The 23,037-nt window shown below is 40.2% G+C and overlaps 1 protein-coding gene across 2 annotated transcripts in view; it reads right to left on the bottom strand.

The window, feature by feature from the left end:
- fnbp1l (formin binding protein 1-like) overlaps window positions 1–20,078 on the bottom strand; it is a 181,889-nt gene extending 161,811 nt beyond the window's left edge. For both annotated transcript variants that reach the window (XM_072273464.1, XM_072273463.1), the window contains exon 1: window positions 19,893–20,078. In XM_072273464.1, the coding sequence (XP_072129565.1) occupies window positions 19,893–19,916 (24 nt within the window). In that variant the 5' untranslated portion in view covers window positions 19,917–20,078. The remainder of the gene's footprint in view (window positions 1–19,892) is intronic.
- Between the last annotated feature and the right edge of the window lie 2,959 nt (window positions 20,079–23,037).

Here is a 23,037-nt window from a genome sequence, read left to right as displayed (position 1 = left end):
ATGTCTGGTACAGGATGATGATGGAAGGGACTGGTTGAGTTTCTGTTCAAGGAAGATATTCAAGGAGCTTCTTGTCAGGCAGACCTATTGGTAATACTTCCCTCATCATAAAGACACAACTTCAAACAACAATCCATGTTGCTGATGGTTGACAGCATCTCATCAGCCCTTCAACTGAACAAAAGATCCCAGAGTAATATACAAAGAAGACAGGAAGTTAGTCCAATATCCTGACTAATACCAAAAAAACAGATGTAATTTGTCATATAGTATTTGTGAGTTGGCTGTACATAACTGTCCATTGTGTTTGCATCAGCTACACAAAAATTCACAAGTAAATCATTTTGAAATGCTTTCAGGGCACGATCATTAGCAAACTCAGAATGCCACATCTGAGAACAACTCAAACACAACCAGCAAGAACGGTATTTCAACATGTCAAAACTAAAATTGACACATCAGTTTAACTGGTTACACTTCAATTTTTTTTCTTTGGTTTTGTGGGTAAAAGTGATGTTATTTTAAAAAATACTTTTTCTGCATCTAGAAGCCAAGATCAAGAAAATAATTCCATCTGAATAGAAACTATTTATGTACCTTCTAAAACCTTTCAGTAAAATAATCTTTAAGAATCTATTACTTAAATTTTAATCTTCCTTTGGGATATTATGTGGTAGAATAAACTTGAACACCATCTCTGCCAGTTTTATTTTGAACTCATCACAAACAGTGAATTCGACAAACAGATGTTCATGATCCCCTCTCGTTTTCAGCAGCAACCATAGAGCTCAGCAGAAACAGGTTACAGTAGTCTCAATTTAATTCCCATTAGACTCAATCATAACACAAAGCTCCTCTCAAATTCAGCACTTTTTAAAGAGTCACAAAAGGCAGAGTAAGAAATGGAAAAGTTTCACTGTTGGAATAACAAGTACTTCTGGAAGACTGAGTACAATTATATTCCAGAAGAACAACTTCTAACCTTCTGGCCTTCAGCACAGTAGAGGTTTAAAAGTAACTACGGGTACTCACTTTCACTTCACATTAAGAACAATATGAATGATACATGTGTGAACAGTCATCATACTGAACTGCTGAATTCACTAAAAGAAAAATATTTCAGCAATGTGTAATGTTAAAAATATTGCACCTTGGAGGCAATTGCTTACAATTAAACTATTAAAAATTACTTCAATTACTCATTCATGGATATTGTGTTGAACCCTCAAGGCACAGGTAGTGCTTAATGTTGTTATACCATACGTGTACTTGGTTACAGATTTTACAACTCAGGATGAAAAAATATTATCACTATACAATAAGCTTTTAGCATTTATATTAATCCTATCTATTAATATTTTAAAATTATTTTTCTGCAACTTGAGAGGCAAACTAAAATTACACAAAACTGAAGAGACTATTGCAAAAGTACACTTGATGGTAGTTCTGCTCAGTAAAATAACAGAGCTTTCATTGATAATATTTTCCAGGAACAAATAAGGATCCAGAAAAATCATGTGATCCATAGGCTGTGTTTCCAGTTAAGTAAAACATTGTACAGGTTTCCCCTGCCATCCGAAGGTAGAGCATTCCTATGAAACGGTTCGTAAGCCGAAATGTCGTAAAGCGAAGAAGCAATTACCGTTTATTTATATGGGAAAATTTTGTGAGCGTTCACAGACCCAAAAGTAACCTACCAAATCATGCCAAATAACACACAAAACCTAAAATAACAGTAACATATAGTAAAAGCAGGAATATGATATGATAAATACACAGCTTATATAAAGTAGAAATACTTTTCCACAATCATTGCCTGAACTGTTCTCCGTAGCGAAAATCTCACGCAAGCACTGTTGGCAAAAACACGGCGCAAGTGCTCTCCAGTAACCCTTAAGCTATGAAGCTGCCAAATCATACCAAATAACACGTAAAAATACACAGCCGATATAAAGTAGAAATAATGTATGTACAGTGTAGTATCACTTACCGGAATTGGGAAAGCACGGAGCACACTGATGGTGATGTGTTAGGCTGAGTCGTTGGAGTTTGGGTGGTGCAGTGGCCCCACCCTCCAGGCAGCGAACCGATACCGATCCGCGAAGCATACAGTGATAGCCGGGAGGCACACAGCACATCTTTAAGAAAAAAGCCAAAATAAACATGCTAATTAATTACATGTCGGGCAGCACCTAATTAATTAGCAAGTTTATTTCGGCTTTTTTCTTAAAGATGTGCTGTGTGTCTCCCGGCTACTGCCGCATTCTCCGCGAATCGGTTCCTGTCCGCGGCCTGGGTGTTGGGGTGGTGGGACTCTGGGGTGTCATCTCGTCATCTGTTTCCATTAGAGCAGGCAGCTCATCTTCCCCTATGACTGCTCACCTCAATGTTGAAGGTTGAGGTTCGTCGTCTGCTGTGGCTGATGTGGAAGGCTTGCTTGACTGCTGAGCCCCGCGCATTTTTCTATCATCCAGTTCTTTGTAAACACTCAAACCATCGTGCAAATATCCCCTAAACCGATGTACCCTTTCAAAATTAAAGTCATACTTTATCATTACTCATTCGGTTTCGATTGTTATCTTTTCCTCTTCCAATTGCATCAGCTCTTCATCTATCAGTTCTTGGTCATGGGATGCCAAAACCTCTTCAACATCATCTTCGTCAGCTTCCACAAGCCAAACTCACTTTGTCCTTACTTCGTTCACCACGATCAAAACACTTAATTATGTCTAGTTTTACACTAAGTGTAACACCCTTACGAGCTCTTTTAGGCTTTTCCGATACTGTAGAACTCATCTTGGAAATGGCTGCTCACAGGCATGTTTAAGCAATGCCGGCGAGAATGCCGTTCCGAATCCGGGGGAGAGCCACTGCGCTGATGCGCTGATTTTTTTCCGCATGCTGCTTTTTTCGTAACAGTGAAAACACTTTGTTAGCGAAAACAGGGTACTAATGTCAGTCTTTCGTAACAGTGAAGTTTCATAAAACGAACGTTCGAAAAGCGGGGGACACCTGTATCAGAAACAGTATATCCACTATTACTAACATCAAAGAAAATCATTTAAAAGATGATGTGGATGTGAAGATACAGAATTAGATATCTAGATGCCTGGATTAATAATTTGCAAATATTCAAATCCCATCACAGCAACTGGGGAATTTAAATGCAATTAATTAAACTAACTTGTATCAAAAGTTTGTTTCAGGAATGCTGACCTTGAAACTGCTAGCAAACAGTAAAGTTTAGGGAACTCAGGAAAGGAAATTCATTGTCATTTCCTGGGTTGGACAAATGTGATTCCAGACCTATAGGAAAACAGCTGAATTTTGACTGAACGGCTGAAAAGTTCTGAGATAGCCTAGCAAAGCAATCAGTTGCATTGCACAGCCATCTTTCATGGACTGCAGCAGATCAACGTAATGGCACACCATGCTAAGAGCAGAATTGCTCTGAATGGCAAAACTGAAATTTCCCAAATGAACAAGTAACTGCTCTAGTGTAAGAACTACAGTTGTTCTTTAACATTACGCACAGTAGTGGGATGCTTTTCTTTTCTCTGACATTTTTGCAAGTTATTTCACATAACACAACTGCGATATTCCATAAAATTGAGAGAAGTGGTGGGAAATAGTAACTGAAACATTAGCTACTGCAGACACAAAACATGTAGTTCATTTACTTCCTGTATGTTAGAAATTGGAAAGGCCTAGAAGTTGCTTTAGAGGTCCAAGCTATTTTGCAACTCAAATATCTCATTAATATAACCCAACAGTCCGCAGCAAAGATTCTACAAATAAACAAGGAAGGTGCATACAAGAGGAACAGGAATTGAATATTTATCCCCTCTAACTTGTTCCATCATAAGTGATCCATAATTGAACTCCATATTTACACAGCTAACCTAACAGTAAAATTCAGGTAACCCTGCATATGTGTAATGCCAGGTTTTCTGGACTCTGGCTATGTTTGCAATTAACACTCTGGCAGTGTTTGATCCAGTTCATTTTGTAAGATGATACACATCTTCTTTTGAAGACCCTGACCTGGAGTTACACACTGACTATGGTTCTTTGTGGGAATGGGACCGTAACTGGCCGTTGTTCGGCATGCCTAAGGCTTGGCCTAAGAGTCCGGCTCGAATTTGGAAGCCTAGGATCTTGGGGCTCTGGAGACGGGCAGATTGAGGGTCGGTGTCAGGACAGGAGACCCGTGTGTCATCGGGGGAGTCGGCATATCTGCTGTGTGCCTGGAGACCTGGGATTGTTGCGATCTTCAGGCACAGAGCTCGTAAAAAGCGACATAATGGACTTTTTAAACATCGTAAACCAGCGAGTTGTTTGTTATGTCTCCCCGATCGCTGGGAAAATGGAGACACCTCTTTCTCCCTTATTAGGCAGAGAGAGAACCTGCAATACGTCAAATACCAGCTGAAAGGCAGTCTCTGGGGTAACTGCAATTCTGTGTCTTTGCTATTGCTTTGCTCACACTTAAGTGCTTAGTGGAAGTGCCAATGCATTTTTTTTACTGATGGGGGAGGGGGGATTAGTGCTTACTGCCACTTACGCATGGGGGGGAAGACTTTGGGGTTCTAACATTTAACTGTCATTGTCACTCATTCTTTGGGGCACACCTCTGTTTTCGTGGATGGTTGCGAAGAAAAAGCATTTCAGGATGTACATTGCACACATTTCTCTGACATTAAATTGTTCCTTTGAACCTTTGAATGACATAATCAACTTTCTAGCAAACTCATTAAGTTTCAACAGTGTGAGAGAAGCCTAGACCCTACTGTGCTGAGAGAAATCAGAGCACCAACATCCAGGGAGTGGATCCTGAACCATAGATTTCCAAAGAATTCAGTAGGGGAAATATCAATATTTTACTACATACCTTAAATTTTTATTATTAAATTTGTTAATCCAGCACATCATTTTTGGCTGATGAGCTCCAAATTTTTTCCATCACCTGCTTAATAAAGAACAACCAACCCCGTTTCTACTGAATATTGATTTAAAAATATACATGAGCACATCAGCGTTGTGTGGCCATCTGGCTCTTATCCCCTGGCATCTCTTTAACGTGGATATCGAATTTTTCAATATTTACCAAATTAAACAGTGTAAAGAGATTCCATTCCTGAATGGTTTAAGGTGGCACTGGTGACGCACAGCGACGACTTGCTGGTAGCAAACAAAGCCATAAATTATTGTTATTCATCATACTTTTTCTTCAGAAATTATCACTGCAATCAATAGCCTGCAACTCCCCTTTTGGAGTTGAGCTTTTGAACCACCTGTACAACCTAGCATTTTTGCAGTGTCAACTGAAATCTTGAAAGTGCAGGATGGTTGTGGTACGGCATGCACAGCAGAATCAAGACAGCGGGGCTGAGTGTGTGGAATAAACCAACGTGTGGCCATTGCTGAAGAGAATTCGGGAGTGGTTCAATGCAGCAGAACAGAGGCAATGGAAGTTGGGGTGAGGCAGAGTCAGGGTGGCAGAGCCTCGACCCAAGAGCAAGGAACAACACAAGGTTTGGCCAATTTAAACATCGAGTCAGATTGAAAAGGTCAGGGTGTCAGGACCAGAGGAGAAGTACGGTCCGGTGTTCAGCTTGCTGCTCTGCAATAAATACTCATCTCTGTGCTGAACTGAGCCTCTGGCCTGCAACTAAAGGGCTCCTGAATTGGCTGCAGTGATAGGGGACTGCATGGCTGGACACTCACTTTCATGAACTTTAGTTCTGAACGAAAAAGGATCTAGTGCTTTAGTTCTGAGTGTTATTTGCTTGCTTTTATTGCATGCATAATTTGTTTTTTTCCCTACACATTGGGTGTTTTGATAACCTTTCTTTTAAAAAAATGGATTCTATTGGGTGTCTTTGTTTTGCGGCAGTCTGAAAGGAGACAAACCTCAAGATTGTATATAGTATACATACTTTAATAATAAATGTATTTTGAACTTTTTTTTAAAAACTTTGAACAGGACTTCAACAGTGCGATGTTAACAATTGCATCAACATTTAAATGGATAAGCATGGAAAAGCAATGTGATCCCTTTTTATCATGATCTGCTGTAAAGCAACTGAACTGACATTGCAAATAATCAGCCAAGGAAGAGAGGGGTATTTATTCTTTCAGTTGGCACTAGATACAATGCTAAATACACACAACAGGCCATTAAATCTTCTCAGTAACTTGCCATTCATTCATTCAATTAGGCCAATCTTTCCCCAAGAACTGCCAGCAGATATCCATAACCAAGCTCTTCCCAACAAGAAATAATAACAAAGTCATACAAATATTCAGGTTAGGTACCATTCTATAGAGCGAGGAATTATTCATGCAATTCTTCCATTAAAATCATTAGACCATAAGACATAGAAGCTGAGTTAGGCCATTCAGCCCATTGTTTCCACTCCACCAATCATGGCTAATTCATTTTCCTTCTCAATCTCCTTAGCCAGAAGCCATCATACCACTCCCTATCAAAGGTCTTCATAAAGCCAATGAGATTGTGAGGGAAGTCAGCTGGGTGTTGAAACTCATTTGCAAAGATAACTAGGATATCAGTATCAGTTGAGACTTTAGAATCAGATCTAATATCACTGACATACTCTTGTTTAATATCACTGACATCCTTGAGGTGTGCCTGAGTTGATTGTCAGCTGAGAGGATATGTTATTTTCTATCTACAATAAGTATAGTCCTCTGATGAGGAAGTCAAGGATCCAGTTGCAAAGCAAGGCATGAAGGCTCAGGCGTTGAAGCTTGATGATCAGTACTGAGGTGATGATGGTATTGAATGCTGAGCTGCAATCAATAAACTGCAGCCTGACATAGCTATTGCTTTTATTGAGATGGTCTAAGGCCAAGTGGAGAGCCAGTAAGATTGTATCTGTTGTAGACAACAATAGTACATGGTGTATCTTTTTACTATATGGTCTTCTACTATGAATTCTTCAGCTCATGCTTTCAGTCTGTACTGTAAAATTCATTAACAATGACAGAGACAGGTGTTGCTCAAGTTTACTTTTATACAATGTATTAGAATATGCCTCCATTTGTTTTAAGATGTCCTGCATATGATTAGTCAATGTCAGATGATTTTCTAACTTCAAACATCCCAATGAATTCCCTTGCTTCCTGTTTGAGCACATTAGACAGAAACTTTTGAGTATTTCCAAAACAATTAGAATGCTTTGGGGACAAGGGGATAGCTCTATTTTTGAAGCATTATCATCAAGCAAGCTGACATCCAGTCTTAGAATCTTGAAAGTTGGACATCATTTTGAGATGTTAAAAACTCAGTAAATATTACTATAAAACTTGTATATATAACTTAGTTATACATCTTCTATAATTGATTATTGAATAACAGCCAATGTGCAAATTAAACATAGTAATATTGATCATGAAAAGACTAGTTAAATCAGCTACTGGCTGAGGAAGAAATGTTGGTTAGGATACCAGAAGGAATTTTGGCCAGAATACTAAGCAAACCAATAGTAAGCGAATGGTGCTATGAGACCTTTAAACTTAACCACAAAAACAGACATGCAAGGTCATGTTTTAATACTCCATGCAAGATGAACACCTCTGATAATGCCTTGCACCACCCCGCATCAGAAGAGTTTCTTTGAATGCTACTAACTAAATTGAATGCCAACTCACTAAACAAGTCCCACAGAGGGGAGGGATAAAACATTTTACTCGGTTTTTAGAAAATATATATATTCTTTCTCAAAATTTCTCCCTCCCTCTGAATTGGCATATGTTCCATATCTAGCCACAACCGTCTGTACCACACCTAACTGAGCAGATTTACACGAAAAACACCATGAGCTGGCAGGCTACTTGCAGCAAATTTATTCCATAAAAACAAACATGCACTTCCCATTAGTGGTCATGCATAACTGAGAAAGAACAGGAAGCTGAGCTATTTTTACTCTTTCCCAAGCCATAGACCTCTTGCAAATCATAATATTCTGCATCACTCCATGTTAAGATCAACTTGGAACAGCTTGGGGATCACATCAGGCATCTTCTGGTTCCATATGGTTCAGTACCACAATAGGCAACTGCACATGTGGACAAATATCAATATACTGGATAGATTTTTGGACTCAAGTACAACTTGCACCATGGACAGGTAGAGCCAAAAGGGCCTGTTTCTATACTGTATGACTTTACAACTTTAAACATACTGTTGAGAAGTAATTAAACAGGGGAACTATGGTCAAATAATTTCATTTTTATATCCAAATTATAATACAAAATAATGTCCCACAAGTTTGACTCATCCAGGTCCAAACATCATCAATTGTTTCAACAATAAGTTAGAAGTTTGCCTATGATTGCACAATGTTTAATTCCTTTCACAACTCCTCAGAAACTGAAGCAGATCACATTTACCTGCAGCAACATGTAAACAACATTCCAGCTTGGGCTGATAAATAGCAAGTTATCGTCTTGTTGCACAAATACCATGCAATTACTATCTCCAAGAGAGAATACAGTGACTTAATCTTGATATCCAAAAGATAATACCATCAGTTAATTTCCTGGGGTCACATGAAACAAAAATTTGAACAAGCCACACAAGTCCTGTTTTCCACAGACGCTGCCTGGCCTGCTGAGTTCCTCCAGCATGTTGTGTGTGTTGCTAAGTACTGTGGCTACAGGGACATAACAGAATTTGTGTCTTTAATGGCAAGTTACCCAATTCGCACTTCTTAATATCTTCCCAAAGACAGTCAGAAACATACGGAATAAAAGCAGTTCCAGTCATTAGTAACTTAGCTTATTTTTGTCATATGTACTGAGAGTCAAATGGAAAATTTATTTTGCATGCCATCCATAGATTATTTCATTACTATCAGTGCATTGAGGTGGTACAAGGAAAAACAGAATGTAGAATAAAGTGGTACAGTTACAGAGAATGTGCAGTGCAGGTAGACAACAAGGACCCAGACCATTATGAAGTAGATTTTGAGATCAAAGTCATAGTCATACTTTATTGATCCCAGGGGGAAATGGTTTTTGTTACAGTTGCACCATAAATAATTAAATAGTAATAAAACCATAAATGGTTAAATAGTAATATGTAGATTTTGCCAGGAAATAGGGTGTCTGACCCTCCAAGGGAGGAGTTGTAAAGTTTGATGGCCACAGGCAGGAATGACTTCCTATGATGCTCTGTGTTGCATCTCGGTAGAATGAGTCTCTGGCTGAATGTACTCCTGTGCCCAACCAGTACATTATGTAGTGGATGGGAGAGATTGACCAAAATGGCATACAACCTGGACCGCATCCTCTTTTCAGACACCACCGTCAGAGAGTCCAGTTCCATTCCCACAACATCACTGGCCTTACGAATGAGTTTGTTGATTCTGTTGGTGACTGCTACCCTCAGCCTGCTGCCCCGGCACACAACAGCAAACATGATTGCACTGGCCACCACAGACTCGTAGAACATCCTCAGCATCATCCGGCAGATGTTAAAGGACCTCAGTCTCCTCAGGAAATAGAGATGGCTCTGACCCTTCTTGTAGACAGCCTCAGTGTTCTTTGACCAGTCCAGTTTATTGTCAATTCGTATCTCCAGGTATTTGCAATCCTCCACCATGTCCACACTGACCCCCTGGATGGAAACAGGGGTCACCAGTACCTTAGCTCTCCTCAGGTCTACTACCAGTTCCTTAGTCTTTTTCACATTAAGCTGCAGATAATTCTGCTCACACCATGTGACAAAGTTTCCTACCGTAGCCCTGTATTCAGCCTCATCTCCCTCACTGATGCATCCAACTATGGCAGAGTCATCAGAAAAGGGTCCACTATTATTGTACAAGAGTATTGTTCATCTTAGAATTGCAGGATAGAAACTGTCCTTGCACCTGGTGCCATGTGCTTCCTAATGGGAGTGAGAAGGAGAGAGAACATCCAGGGTAGCTGGGCACTTTGATTATGTTAGTTGCTTTGCCAAAGTGGTGAGACATATAGATAAGAGTCCGTGGAGAAGAGATGTGCTGAGCTGTGTGCAATTTCATCCAGTCAAGGGCAGAGCAGCTGCCATACCAAACCACAATGCAGCCAGATAGGATGTTTTTTTTTAAAATGGTGTAGTGATAAAAATTGGTAATGGTCAATGGGGATAAGCCGAATTTTTTTAGCCTCCTGAGTAAGTACTGGCGCTGGAGTGCTTTCCTGGCTATGGCATCAATGTAGATAGACCAGGACGGGTGATGGTTCATTCCTAGAAACTTGAAGCCCTCAATCATCTCGATCTCAGCGTCTTTGACATAAGCACTCCACCTTCCCCCACCCCCCCCACTGCCTGTAGTCAATGCACAGCTCTCTAATTTAGCTGACATTAAAGAAAAGGTTGTTGTCATAACATTATGCCACTAGGCTCTCCATCTCTTTACTATACTCTGACACAACGTTATTTGAGATTCAGCGAGTCATCAACAAACTTGAAGTTAGAGCAGAATCTTGCCACGTAGCTGTGAGAGCGTGAGGACTAAGGACACAGCCTTGTGGAGCACCAGTGCTGACGATAATCATGGTGGATGCGTTGCTTTCTCTCCTTACTTGCAGCAGAAAGTCAAACAGCCTGTTGCAAAGAGAGGTATTGAATCCCATGTCTAGAAGTTTGGAAGTGAGCTTGCTTGGAACTTCAGTATTGAAAGCAGAGCTGCATTCAAATAAGTAATAATATAATGTAGGTGTATATCCTCATTGCTCAAATAATCAAGTTTGTGGACAATACAAAGATAGGTGGATAATGTTGAGAACACCAAGTGTCTACAGAAGGACCGGGACAGATTCGGAGAAAAGGTAAAGAAGTGGCAAATGAAATATAGTACATGGCCATGCACTTTGGCAGAAGGAATAAAATCATAAACTATTTTCTAAATGGGGGAGAAAATTCAAAAATCTGAGGTTAAAGGGACTTGGGAGTCCTTGTGCAGGATTCCCTAAAGTTTAACTTGCAGGTTAAGTCAGCGGTAAAGAAGGTAAATGCATTGTTAACACTCATTTTGAGAGGATTAGAATATAAAAGGAAGGATGTGATGCTAAGGTTCTATAAGACCTTGGTCAGACTGCATTTGGAGTTTTGTGAGCAGTTTTGGGACTCTTATCTAAGAAAAGATGTGCTGGCATTGAAGAAGGCCCAGGGGAGGTTTACAAGAATGATTCTGGGAATGAAAGGGTTAACATGAGAAGCATTTGAAGGCTCTGAGTCTATACTCTTTGGAGTTTAGAAGAATTACGGAGGATTTCATTGAAGCTTATTGAATAAAGGAAGGCCTATATAGAGTGGATGTGGAGTTGATGTTTCACACAGTCCAGCACCAGAGGGCACAGCCTCTAAATACAAGGACATCCCTTTAGAACAGAGACGAGGAGAGGAATTTCCTTAGCCAGATGGTGGTGTATCTGTGAAATTCATTGCCATGGATGGCTGTGGAGGCCAAGTCATTAGGAATATTTAAAGCAGAGGTTGATAGGTTCTTGATTAGTAAGGATGTCATGAGTTAAAGGGAGATGGCAGGGGACTGAGGTTGAGCAGGATAATAAATCAGCTTTGATGGAATGCCGGAGTCGACTTGAGGGGCCAAATGGCGTAATTCTGCTCCTATACCTTACAACCTTATGGAGCAATACCATCCAGTACACAACTCCACCCACCATTCACTCAACACTAACACACAGTGGCTGCAGGGTATACCACCTACAAAGTATAATGCAATTATTTACCAAGACAGCCACAGTACTTCCCAAATGTGAGACCTGTACCACCAAGGTCAAAAGGATACTTATAAAACACAACTTGCAACATCTAATAGTCTAATTGTAAACAAAATATATACTTTTTTTCCTTAAGTATAGTTACCCAAAATAAGCAGTCACCTATCCAGTGATATAATACAATGGCTGATCTAGTCAATGCGGATCAGAAAAGGACTTTGATTCAATCTCCAGTTAAATTTATATCCAGGATCGTTGTTTACAACACTCCTTTCCAACCCACAGTAAAACCCAGAGAAGCAAAGAAAAAACAGAAAAGGAAATGTTGGTTCTGGAATAAAAACAGCTAATTTTGATAGTCAATTATTTTTATCTTTCCTGTTCATGTGTTCTTTCCGTATGGTAGAATACATGTACTTTTAAATTACCGCAGTTACAAACAGGAATTCACTTCAGCATCCAAGATGTTTGAATGATCTTGTTTGGTGTTAGATCTACTAAAGGAAATAGAATGTTAGATTGCAAAATACATATGAGAAACGCTATAGCACGTAAATGCCAGTATTTACGTAATTAAATATTAAGACATTACTAACTTTAGCTGTTTTACAAAAACTTTTACACATTTGAATTGTACCTGTAGCTAATCCTGATGAGTCTCTCAGTTTTTATTAGTTATCAGATGCTTGCAGCAAGTTGCTCATTTTATAAATAAAGTGTATCAGCCGTATTGACAAAAATCAGGCAGTGAAGAATTCCATATTTCCAAATAATACAGGAGAGTACCATATTTCCAAATAATACAGGAGAGTACAACAGTTTCGTAAGACATAAAAATAATTTGAATTGATGGAAATCATCAACACAATTCTTACTTGCAAGCTATGAAAAATTTCTATCCTAAGTGCTTCAGCCCACAGTGAGCCTCTTCCTGTTGGCACTGCCAAACTGTTCCTACTATGCCAAAAATGCAGCAGCTAATATTCCTACACAGTTTAACAATTTTTTGTCAATAAACCCAGTTCTTCAAGTCCACCACTAGTTATCAGAAGATAAAAATAAATGTTAATCAGCAAAACTATTTCATTATTGTGAGCTACATAAAGCCCAAAGCAAAGAAATGGGCCATTCAGTCGAAGTAGTTTACGGTTGTGCTTATGCAGCACACAAACTTCCTCCTACTCGTTCACTGAACAATAGCTTACTCCCTCATGTTTATCCAGCTTCTCTTTAAATACACTTACACTATGCACCACAACTACTCCACATACTTAGTGTGCACATTCAATGGGTACTTTTTTGGTACACGTGTATACCTGCTTGTTAATATAAATATCTAAATCAGCATAAAACCACGCAGATACAGTCAAGAGGCTCAGTTGTTGTTCAAACCAAATATCAGAATATGGAAGAAATGTGATCTAAGTGACTTTGACTGTGGAATGATTGTTGGTGCCAGATGGGGTGACTTGAGTATCTCAGGTATGGCTGAGCTCCATGGAGTTTCACACCAACAGTCTCTATAGTTTACAGAGAGTGGTGCAAGAAACAAAAAAAAAACATCCAATGAGCTGCAGTTCTGTTAGCAAAAACTGGCATGATAATGAGAGGGGTCAGGAGAAGAATAGCTAGACAGGAAGGCAAAGAAACTCAAATAATCACATGTTACAACAGTGGTGTGCAGAAGAGCATCTCTGAACACACAACACACTGAACCTTGAAGTGGATGGGCTATAGCAGAAGACCACAAACATACACTCTATGGATACTTTACCAGGTACAAGAGGTACCTAATAAAGTGGCCACTGAATGCAAGTTCTGTATTCTAACCACTCCACATATAAAGAAAATTCCCCCAAATTCTCTACTGAATACACGAGCAGAATTAGGCCAAAAACATCTGCTCCACCAGTACATCATGGTTAATTATTATCCCTCTAAACTCCATTTTCTTGCCTTCTCCCCATAGCCTTAAACATCCTTACTACCAATTCCAAAGACATACCAGCTAGTAGGTTAATTAATCATAGTAAATTGTCCCATAATTAGGTTAGGACTAAATCACAGGTTGCTGAGTGGTGCAGCTCGAAGGGCCAAGAAAGGCCTATTCCACCCTGTATCTCAATCAATCAATCAATAAATAATCAAGAACCTATCAACATCCACTCTTTAAGAAGGGAGAAAGGCAAAAGAAAGGAAATTATAGGCCAGTTAGCCTAAACTCAGTGATTGGGAAAGTGTTGGAGTCTATTATTAAGGATGAGGTTTTGAGATACTTGGAGACTAATGATAAAATAAGTCAAAGCCAGCATGGTTTCTGTCAATGGAAATCTTGCCTGGCAAATCTGTTGGAGATCTTCAAGGAAATAACAAGCAGGGTGGACAAAGGAGAGGCAGTGGATGTCATTTACTTGGATTTTCAGAAGGCGTTTGATAAGGCACCACACGAGGCTGCTTAACAAGATAAAATCCTATGGTGTTACAGGAAAGATACTCGCATGGATAGCAGAACAGCTGACAGGCAGGAGGCAGCGAGTGGGAAGAAAGGGGGCCTTTTCTGATTGGCTGCCAGTGACTAGTGGTGTTCATCAGGAGTCAGTATTAGGACAGCTACTTTTCACATTGTTTGTCAATGACTTAGATAGTGGAATTGATGGCTTTGTGGCAAAGTTTACGGATGATACGAAGATAGGTGGAGGGGTAGGTAGTGCTGGGGAAGCAATGCAATTTCAGCGGCACTTAGACAAATTGGAAGAATGGGCAAAAAAGTGGCAGATGGAATACAGCGTTGGGAAATGTATGATAATGCATTTTGGTAAAAGGAACAATAGTGCAAACTATTATCTAAATGAGGAGAAGGTTCAGGTACAAAGTTTGTAAGACTCCCAGAAGGTTAATTTACAGGTTGAGTCTGTGGTAAAGGCGGCAAATGCAATGTTGGCACTTATTTCAAGGGGAATAGAATATAAAAGCAAGGAGATAATGCCGAGCCTTTATAAGACATTAGCCAGACCGCACTTGGAGTATTGTCAACAGTTTTGGGCCCATATCTCAGAAAGAATGCATTGTCATTCGAGAGAGTCCAGTGGAGGTTCACCAGGATGGCTCTGGGAATGAAGGGGTTAACATGTGAAGAGCGTTTGGCAGCTTTGGGCCAGTACTCACTGGAATTTATAAGAATGTACAGCAATCTCACTGAAACCTACCAAATTCTGAAAGAACTAGATAGGGTGGATGTGGTGAGGATATTTCCTATGATGGGGATATCCAGAACTAGAGGGCACAGCCTCAAAATTGAGAGGTGACCTTTTAGAACAGAGATAAGGAGGAATTTTTTTAGCCAGAGAGTAGAGAATCTGTGGAATGCACTGCCACAGACTGCAATGGGGGCCAAGTACATTGGTATATCTAAGGCGGAAGTTGATCATTTCCTGATCGGTTGGGGCATCAAAGGATATGGCAAGAAGGCAGGTGTCTGGAGTTGAGTGGGATCTGGGATCAGCCGTGATGGAATGGCAGAGCATACTCGATGGGTTGAATGACTTAATTCTGCTCCTATGTTATGGACTCCATTTTAAATATACCCTCTGACTTGCTCTCCACAGCCATTTGTGACAATGAATTCTACAGATTCACAACCCCCAAGAAACTCCTCCTCATCTCTTTTCTACAGGAATGCCCTTCTATTCTGAGAATGTGCCCCTTTGGTCCTAGACTCCCCCACAATAGGAAACATCCTCTCCACATCCACTCTATCAAGGCCTTTCAATATTCGATATGTTTCAATGAAATCCCCCCTCATTCTTCTAAATTCCAATGCGTAAAACTGCTAAAGCATCACAACTTGGCTCTTGATATGCAAGAAGCTCCAACCTTTTCAATCTATGGTTTGATGTACATGCGTTAAATAAATCTGAATCAACTGGTGAGAATACCATGGAATGACACATAATCTATGAATGCTGTGGTTAGGTAGGTAGCAGCAATACCTTCAAACCTTTAGTGAATTTGTACTAGTCATCTTGTTATGTTTAAGTTTTAATGATTGCTGTATCCAATCATTTTAAGATATAAATCTAATGGAAAGCAAAAGGAAAGCATTCAGTCACCATAAATATCCAATCCAAACCTAATATGGCTCAGCACAATTTAATCATGGTCTCCATACAAGTTATTAATTCTTGAGCATTAACTGCTCAGGCATCTCCTTTATACTCCACACAGGACATGTACACATTTACCATTTAGATAAATTTACCTCCAAAATCTGAATCCAAAACAAAAGAATGTTTTCTGATAATCATTCACGACATTCTTTAATGAAGAAATGTATACACTAGAATCTCAGTTAAGGTCTATCCTTCACTGTACACAACCCCCTGCAGCTTTCCTTTCTTGTGAAGGAAATTCAGAAAGAAAAATCAACATCACATTTGTCATATGTACATGTATGTACAGGTACAATGAAAACTTACATTAGCACAGGCACATATAATTAACAAAGAAAAACATATAAACTATTTTTACAAAACCATCAACAAACCATTTGAAAATCGAATCCCTCAGATTTAAGGCAAACTGTGTTCTAGCCTGATATACTTCACTACTTTCCAACAATGTTGACTGGGTTAGAAAATACAACTGGTTGATAATGCACTCTTTGTTGACCCAATTGGAATGGGGTTAACAGATTTAATTGTGTCTTAAATCATGAAAAACATGCTACCACAGGCGCCAATAACCATTGCATCAATCAGTACTTACCCAATCTTTGTCCATCAAATGGATCCCAAAACACCACAATGTTGCAAGAATATCAGCATTCAAGTTCTCAAGAACCCTATAATTACAGCACTACGCAGACAGGTCTCTCAAAGTCTGACACTCCAATCCAACAGGAGTCGAGTGCTTACAGCATCCTGACTGCCTGAAATCTACATTTGGCACCTGGTAGAGAATCTAAGAGTTTCTTCACAGAAGGGACTAACACTGATTTTATGATAACGACTAGGCACAGAGGAGCTAATAACCTGCAAACAGAAGGCACTTCTGGAATGAAATTCCACCATGTCTCATCAAGGAAACTGCCTGACAGGTCACTACAGCAATGATCCATCAGAAACCCCAGGACGTAAAGAACAGATGGTAGGTTAAAAAGTACAGGAGGTCCAGCAACCTGCTAATAACCACAATATATGTGGATTCTTCTACTCCCATAAGGCATGTTACAGTCTCCAATCCCAAAACACCTTGTGTTTATAGTTAATTGGCTGCTAGATGCCCTGACTATTCTCACGTCACAATTCTATTATGGAGATATTGACAAACTGCCATCTCCACACACCTGAACCTGGTAAACTCTTGCTTACCAAAGGCTTCTTGATCAGCTTAGTAAGTGGGCCAAAGATTGGCAAATGGCTTGCAATTTGGATGAGGGCAAGGTATCATATTTGGGATGTCAAACCAGGATAGGACTTAATACAGTGAATGGTTGGGACCCTGGAGTACGTGGATCATTTGCTGAAAGCAATGTAATAGGTAAACAAGATGGTGAAGAAAGCACTTGGCTTGCTGGCCTTCTTCAGTAGGGCACTGGGTATAGCAGTTGGGACATTATGTTGCAAAAGTACAAGATGTTGACAAGGTTGCACTTTTGGTCACCCTGTTATAGGAAACAAATCATAAATTGGGAAGAGTGCAGAGATTATTTACAAAAATGATAACAACAAACTTAGACAAATGTCTACAGATGCACAGCAGAGAGTACCTTAACCTGTTGCATCATGGACTGACATGGAAACACCAATGCCCAAGAACAGAAAAGACTAAAGTGGTGGATTCAGACAATACAAAGGCGAAGCCCTCCTCACTATTGTGTATATTTACATGGAGCACTACTACAAGAGAACAGCATTAATCATCAAACACCCCCACCATCCAGGCCATACCTTCTTCTCACTTCTATCACTGGCGGAAGATACAGCCTTAGGTTCCACACCACCAGGTTCAGGAACAGTTATTATCCCACAACCACCATGCTCCTGAACTGGCATGGATAATAACCTCATTCATCACTATTCTGAACTGATTTCATGAGCTACAGACTCACTTTCCAGGCCACTTTACAATTCATGTCCTCTGTATTATTTATTTGCACAGTTTGTCTTTTGCACATTGGTTCTGCGTCAGTCTCTTACGTACAGTTTTTCGTAAATTTTATTGTACTTTTTTCCTGTAAATGGTTACAAAAAAATGAATCTCAAGGTAGTATATAATAATATAACTACTTTGACAATAAACTTACTTTGAATTTTGAATTTATGAGGATGCTGCAAGGACTCAAGGACCTGTTCCCATGGTGTATTGCTCTACTAGTGAAGTTCTTAGCCCTGCTTTGTGCAATAGCACTTTCCCACAAAAGCATCGCAATAACTAAATACAAATGCATAGACTTGATATAAAGAAATTGCAACTCTAATTCACAAATCTAAGCTTTGCATCCACACTTTTGAGTCCAGATTAATTACAGCATTGCATTTATTTTTGTTTTCTTAATATAAATTGGTCAGTAATAATCTTTCAAAGAACTCTCTTTTTCCATTTGCTAATCCAATCAGAATGATCAATGGCGGCGAATGTTGAAAATGAGGCACTGGCATACGTAAAATACGAATTCTACTCACCTCTGGCTTTTGTCCAAAAACAATTTAGATTGTCTTAGACAGATTTAAATCTCAATATTTTAATTACTCGGCACGTTTCTAAAGTCCTTAAGTTTCAGTAACTTAAGCTACGTTGTGTTTTATCTTCAATATCAATAGACGTTATTAGTTTTTTTTAAAATTTATGGCCTGACTCATTTCCAGGATAATATAATTAAGTGCATAATGGAACATATGTTTGAAATTGCAATATTTCTGTTGAGATGTGTACGACTGCTCTTTTTAGGCAAGCTATGTTAAATCTCCCTTTTCGGGCGGAAAATAAAGACTTATTAGTTCTCAGCCGTTTTTGTTCATTCCGATACCTACCCAAACACTCAATCCTTTCTCTTAAGAGCTTAAATACTTTGGGCCAATATATTCTCCCGGAGAGAGAGAGGCGGACCTGTCACCAGCCACCTTACCAAGAAGACAATGAGGAGAACTTGCACAAAGCGATATATCAGAACGAACTTGACTTGCGTACTTGCTGCCATAGATCTTAATGTAAAATAGTTAAACCGCCACGCTGTCCACATTGTGGCCAGAAGAAAATTTACAATCGCTTCGGAACAGCCAAACCGAGTGCTAACCATTTTCATTTTTTTTTCAGTCAAAATTGAGACCTTATACCTGGTCTGTTCAGAACGCAATGCATGGGGAAAATGAGACATGGTTGTGCCGTGCTTCCATTCTCATTTACACCAAATAAATGGGAACGAACAAGTGACCGTTTTGGAAGTTGCAAAACAAAACTCCATTCAACGGAATCCATTTAAAAAAAACATAATGCAGCGAAAAAAAAGTAAAGGTGTGCCACGCTGCCTTCTGATCGAAGGCTTAATTTACACTGTGGTGCCTTTCCCATTTATTTGCTGAGGCGAAATCGCTGAATTTTGACACGGGGTCCAAGCGGTCGGAGAGACAGACAATAGTTTAAACGATCGCGAAGGACCTGGCAGACGTTGTGGTCTCAAATGCCCCCTCCCACCGCCCATTTCCACCGTGCGCTTTGTTCAGGCAACCAGAGATCTCGTCCTCCCGACACAATACAGCCGCCCAGCTGACAACCGTCCCCTCAGATAAACTTCGGCACAAAGAGTTCCCTCTGCCTCCACATCACCTCAAAACCAAAACACACACACAACACAAATAAATTACAACAGTTCAACTTTCCCCAGGTGTGACGGGGAGAGGGCGGTGGGGGGAGAGCGAGAGAAAATAAAAGCTGTTTCTCTGCCAACCTCCTTCCCTCTCAACACCGGCGACAACTCACAGGAGCCACCCGGGTTGAGGCGTCGATGCCGCGGCTGTTCAGTCGGAGAGGAGAGGTGTAAAGACCATTGCCTAACCAGTGCCAGACAAACGCCACCTTCGCCTCGGCCCCGGCTGGTCGCATAATAAAAATAAGTAGAATAAATAAAAGCCCTCACTCACCCAAAGTTCCGTGCCCCAGTGCATGGCTCCGGTTGCTCGTTACCCGTGAGGGAAAGGGGGGTTTGAAAAAAACCTGTCGGCCGAGCTCTGTTCTCGCCGGCTCAGTACGAGGATATGTGTGTGTGTGTGTGCTGAGAGACTGCCGTCAGCCGTCAGTCGCCAGCCGCCGCCTCCTCCTTGTCCTCGCCAGGCGAGCGCTTCAGTTACATTCGCAGTGGAAGCCGGGATGCTGGAGGACTCCGACCTGCGCTGAGATTGGAGCGGAGTCCGCCCGGGACAGTTTGCCAGGGTGGCGTTGACTGGCTCTGGGTGGGTTCCAATATTCATTTACTGAACACACAGTGATTCGGGTAGACAAGTGCGTGTGACAAAAAAAAAACACAACAACTCCTCCATGGATTGTTTAATCAATCTCACAAAATCATGATAATATTTACACCTCCGTGTAGTGACGAATAAGAAGTAAAGGTGTTGAATGAGTCTTTCACTTTGCTGGGGATAAAATGACACCGATTACCACTTTGATAGTGAACCTTGAAGTATAATATTCGCAAGAAGTAGTGAATTGGGTTAGTAAATTTACTGATCACCCAAAAGTTGGGGGTGTTTTGGATAGCGTGGAGGGCTGTCAGAGGTTGCAGTGGGACATTGATAGGATGCAAAACTGGGCTGATGGCGTTAAACCCAGATAACTGTGAGGTGGTTCATTTTGGTAGGTCAAATATGATGACAGAATATAGTATTAATGGCAGTGTGGAGGAGCAGAGGGATCTTGGGGTCCGGGTCCATAGGACATTCAAAGCTGCTACGCAGTTTACTCTGCGGTTGAGAAATCATATGCTGCATTGGCCTTCACCAATCATGGAATTGAATTTAGGAGCCGAGAGGTAATGTTGTAGCTAAATAGGACCCTGGTCAGACGCCACTTGGAGTACTGTGCTCAGTTCTGGTCGCCTCACCACAGGAAGGACATGGAAACCATAGAAAGGGTGCAGAGGAGATTTACAAGGATGTTGCCTGGATTGGGGAGCATTCCTTATGAGAATAGGTTGAGTGAACTTGGCCTTTTCTCCTTGGAGCGACGGAGGATGAGAGGTGACCTGATAGAGGTGTATAAGATGATGAGAGGCATTGATCATGTGGATAGTCAAAGGCTTTTTCTCAGGGCTGAAATGGCTAGCACAAAAGAGCTTTGTTTTAAGGTGCTTGGAAGTACATACAGAGGAGATGTAAGGGGTAAGTTTTTTACACAGGGGTGAGTGCATGGAATGGGCTGCCAGTGACGGTGGTGGAGGTGGATACGATTGGGTCTTTTAAGAGACTCCTGGATAGGTACATGGAGCTTAGAAAAATAGAGGGCTATGGATAACCCGAGGTAATTTCTAAGGTAGGGACATGTTGGGCACAGTACCAAAGGGCCTGTATTGTGCTGTAGGTTTTCTATGCTTCTAAGAGACCGAAGACCTGAATTTTGAAGACTTGTCATGTTTCTTGGATTTACTGAGTATGCCGCAAGAAAACGAATCACGATGAGTTGTATACGGTGAATAATATGTAAAGTTAACAAATATAATATTGTTTTAGTACAAATTTGAAATAAAGGTTAGTGGGGGAAAGATGAGCACGTTTGTATGAGCACTTTAAGGGGGATATGTACAGACTAAAGCATTCTCTTATCATTCTGAATGATACCCAACATAATTAAATTCAAGAATGTGATTAACATTCATGCGATACATTGAAACATTTATTCCAGACCATCTCTTGCTTAATTGTCCAATAAATAAATATTAAAGAATGGCCTCAGCCCGAAACGTCAACTATCTATTCACTTCCACAGATGCTGCCTGACCTGCTGAGTTCCTCCAGCATTTTGTGAGTGTTGCTTTGGATTTCCAGCATCTGCAGACTTTCTTGTGATAATGGAAAATACTGCGAATTGACTGAAAGACTATTTCTCTATTAGGAGATGCAGTCTAGCCCACTGAGTACCTCCACCATGTTCCATATTTGCTTTTTTTACTAGTTAAGTAGACCTCACCAAAAACTAAAGAGGTTCCACATCTGATGAAAAGACTGAGCAGGGCAGTTGTGGCAGAGAAGGTTGTGAACTGCTGACACGTGTCAATCTGTGTTCAGTACTGAAGACTGTTGATAACTTTTAAGTCAGGTTGATCATGTACCATTGGTACCAAGTTCTCCCAAAATAATAAGTAACGGTAATTTGTTAGGAAAAATATTCCTGAAAGCAATGACAGTGCATGACAAAACACATACTTCATACTTTATACTTCATTGTCGCCAAACAATTGATACTAGAATGTACAATCATCATAGCGATAGTTGATTCTGTGCTTTCCGCTCCCTGGATTACAAATCGATAGTAAATATTAAAAATTTAAATTATAAATCATAAATAGAACAGAGAAAAATGGAAAGTAAGGTAGTGCAAAAAAACTGAGATGCAGGTCCAGGTATTTTGAGGGTACGGACCTGATCCAGGTCAGGATCCGTTCAGCAGTCTTATCACAGTTGGAAAGAAGCTGTTCCCAAATCTGGCCGTATGAGTCTTCAAGCTCCTGAACCTTCTCCCGGAGGGAAGAGGGGCGAAAAGTGTGTTGGCTGGGTGGGTTGTGTCCTTGATTATCCTGGTAGCACTGCTCCAACAGCATGCGGTGTAAAGTGAGATATGATCATGATACAATATTGTCGTCCTGTCTTGAGGTTGCAAGGGAATCCCATAATTTCAGGTCTCAAGGTGGATTTAATGTTTCAAGTGAATGAGGCATGTTTAACAGTGGGTTTCATGAAGTTCAAATAACCAGCAGAAACTGGCTGCAAATATCCTGTTGTGCAAGCAATGTGAGACTGTCAATTGACACTGCATACCTACATATGTGTTCTACCCGAGTATCACAAACACTCGTTATCATTAAAACTATAATTCCTCAAATTTCTCTGGACTATTAGAAACCTTCTTGAATATCACTTACTTGTTATCTCCTTTTATCAGCCCAACAAATTATATAAACCATACAGTATGTAAAATAGGGAAACTTAAAATTTGGAAGTCATTTATTTAGCAAATTCAAATGTTTTTAATGTATTTACACTTTTGAAAATACATTAGCAATTACATTGAACA

Source organism: Mobula birostris, chromosome 12, assembly GCF_030028105.1.
Source record: "Mobula birostris isolate sMobBir1 chromosome 12, sMobBir1.hap1, whole genome shotgun sequence".
In the NCBI taxonomy this organism is placed as follows: domain Eukaryota; kingdom Metazoa; phylum Chordata; class Chondrichthyes; order Myliobatiformes; family Myliobatidae; genus Mobula; species Mobula birostris.
This window is presented reverse-complemented; position numbering and strand designations above follow the sequence as displayed.